Here is a 1471-nt window from a genome sequence, read left to right as displayed (position 1 = left end):
AGCACTGTACGGCAACGGCGTTCCCGGACTTTGCTCCCGGCTTTGCGGAGAGCCTCTGGACACCCACCCCCACCTCTTGATGGAGGGGGGGGACACCGGACCTCGAGCTGATTGTCCCCTTCGTGTCCCCCGCAGGCGGGTCCCGTGGAGGGGAAGGGCGGCGGGAAGGCCAACATGCTCCGGGGCCGGAATTCGGCCACCTCCGCCGACGAGCAACCTCACATCGGCAACTACCGCCTGCTGAAAACCATCGGCAAGGGCAACTTCGCCAAGGTCAAGTTGGCCCGGCACGTCCTGACTGGCAAGGAGGTGAGTGCCACCGCGGGTTGGGGACGGTCCTCGTCCCGTGGGTGCCACCGCGGTGTGGGGACGGGCTTGTGGTCCTTGTCCTGTGGGTGCTACCACGGGGATGGGCTCCTGGTCCTTGTCCCGTGGGTGCCACCACAGTGTGGGGACTGTTCTGGGCTCCTGATCTTCGTCCCTTGAGTGCCACCATGGTGTGGGGACAGTTGTGGGCTCATGGTACTCATCCTGTGAGGGCCACCGCGGTGTGGGGACTCGTGGTCTTTGTCCCTTGAGTGCCAACGTGGTGTGGGGACAGTTGTGGGCTCGTGGTCTTCATCCCTTGAGTGCCACCGTGGTGTGGGGACTTGTGGTCTTCGTCCCATGAGTGCCACCGTGGTGTGGGGACTCGTGGTCTTCATCCCATGAGTGCCAGCGTGGTATGGGGACAGTTGTGGGCTCGTGGTCTTCGTCCCTTCAGTGCCACCATGGTGTGGGGACTCGTGGTCTTCATCGCATGAGTGCCAACGCGGTGTGGGGACAGTTGTGGGCTCGTGGTCTTCGTCCCTTCAGTGCCACCGCGGTGTGGGGACTTGTGGTCTTTGTCCCATGAGTGCCACCATGGTGTGGGGACAGTTGTGGGCTCGTGGTCCTCATCCTGTGAGTGCCACCACGGTGTGGGGACTCGTGGTCTTCATCCCTTCAGTGCCACCGTGGTGTGGGGACAGTTGTGGGCTCGTGGTCCTCGTCCCATGAGTGCCACCATGGGCACAGGCTCCTCGTCCTTGCCCCACAAGTGCCACCACGGCGTGGGGACAGTCCCAAGCTCTTGATCCTCATCCTGTTAGTGTCACCGTGGTGTGGGGACACGCTCCTGGTCCTCCCTCCCTGCAAATGCCACCGCAGCGTGGGGACGGGCTCCTGGTCCTTGCCCTGGGAGTGCCACTGCGGTGTGGGGACAGGTTCCTGGTCTTCACGAGTGCCACCATAGTGTGGGGACAACGCTGGGGATGGTCCTGTCACCTCACGAGTGCCACCGCAGCGTGGGGACAGCCCTGGGGACATTCCCTGACCCCTTCTCGCCCCTCCCAGGTCGCCGTGAAAATCATCGACAAGACGCAGCTCAACTCCTCCAGCCTGCAGAAGGTGAGGGGGGCGCGGAGTATGTTTGTGTGTGTCCCTGCGGGGG

General features: G+C 63.7%; 1 protein-coding gene across 1 annotated transcript; it reads left to right on the top strand.

Annotated features, from left to right (window-relative positions):
- Nucleotides 1-135: 135 nt before the first annotated feature.
- LOC104168924 (serine/threonine-protein kinase MARK2-like) lies at nucleotides 136-1428 on the top strand (the record flags this gene model as incomplete). The annotated part of the gene is made up of 2 exons (XM_009709698.1): nucleotides 136-309; nucleotides 1375-1428. Coding segments are annotated over 2 exons (228 nt in total), but the record flags the coding sequence as incomplete, so codon positions are not given.
- Nucleotides 1429-1471: the final 43 nt, after the last annotated feature.

This window comes from Cariama cristata, unplaced genomic scaffold, assembly GCF_000690535.1.
Source record: "Cariama cristata isolate BGI_N322 unplaced genomic scaffold, ASM69053v1 Scaffold44331, whole genome shotgun sequence".
Taxonomy (NCBI): Eukaryota; Metazoa; Chordata; class Aves; order Cariamiformes; family Cariamidae; genus Cariama; species Cariama cristata.
Note: the sequence above shows the minus strand (reverse complement) of the source record. Positions and strands in the feature narration are given on the sequence as shown.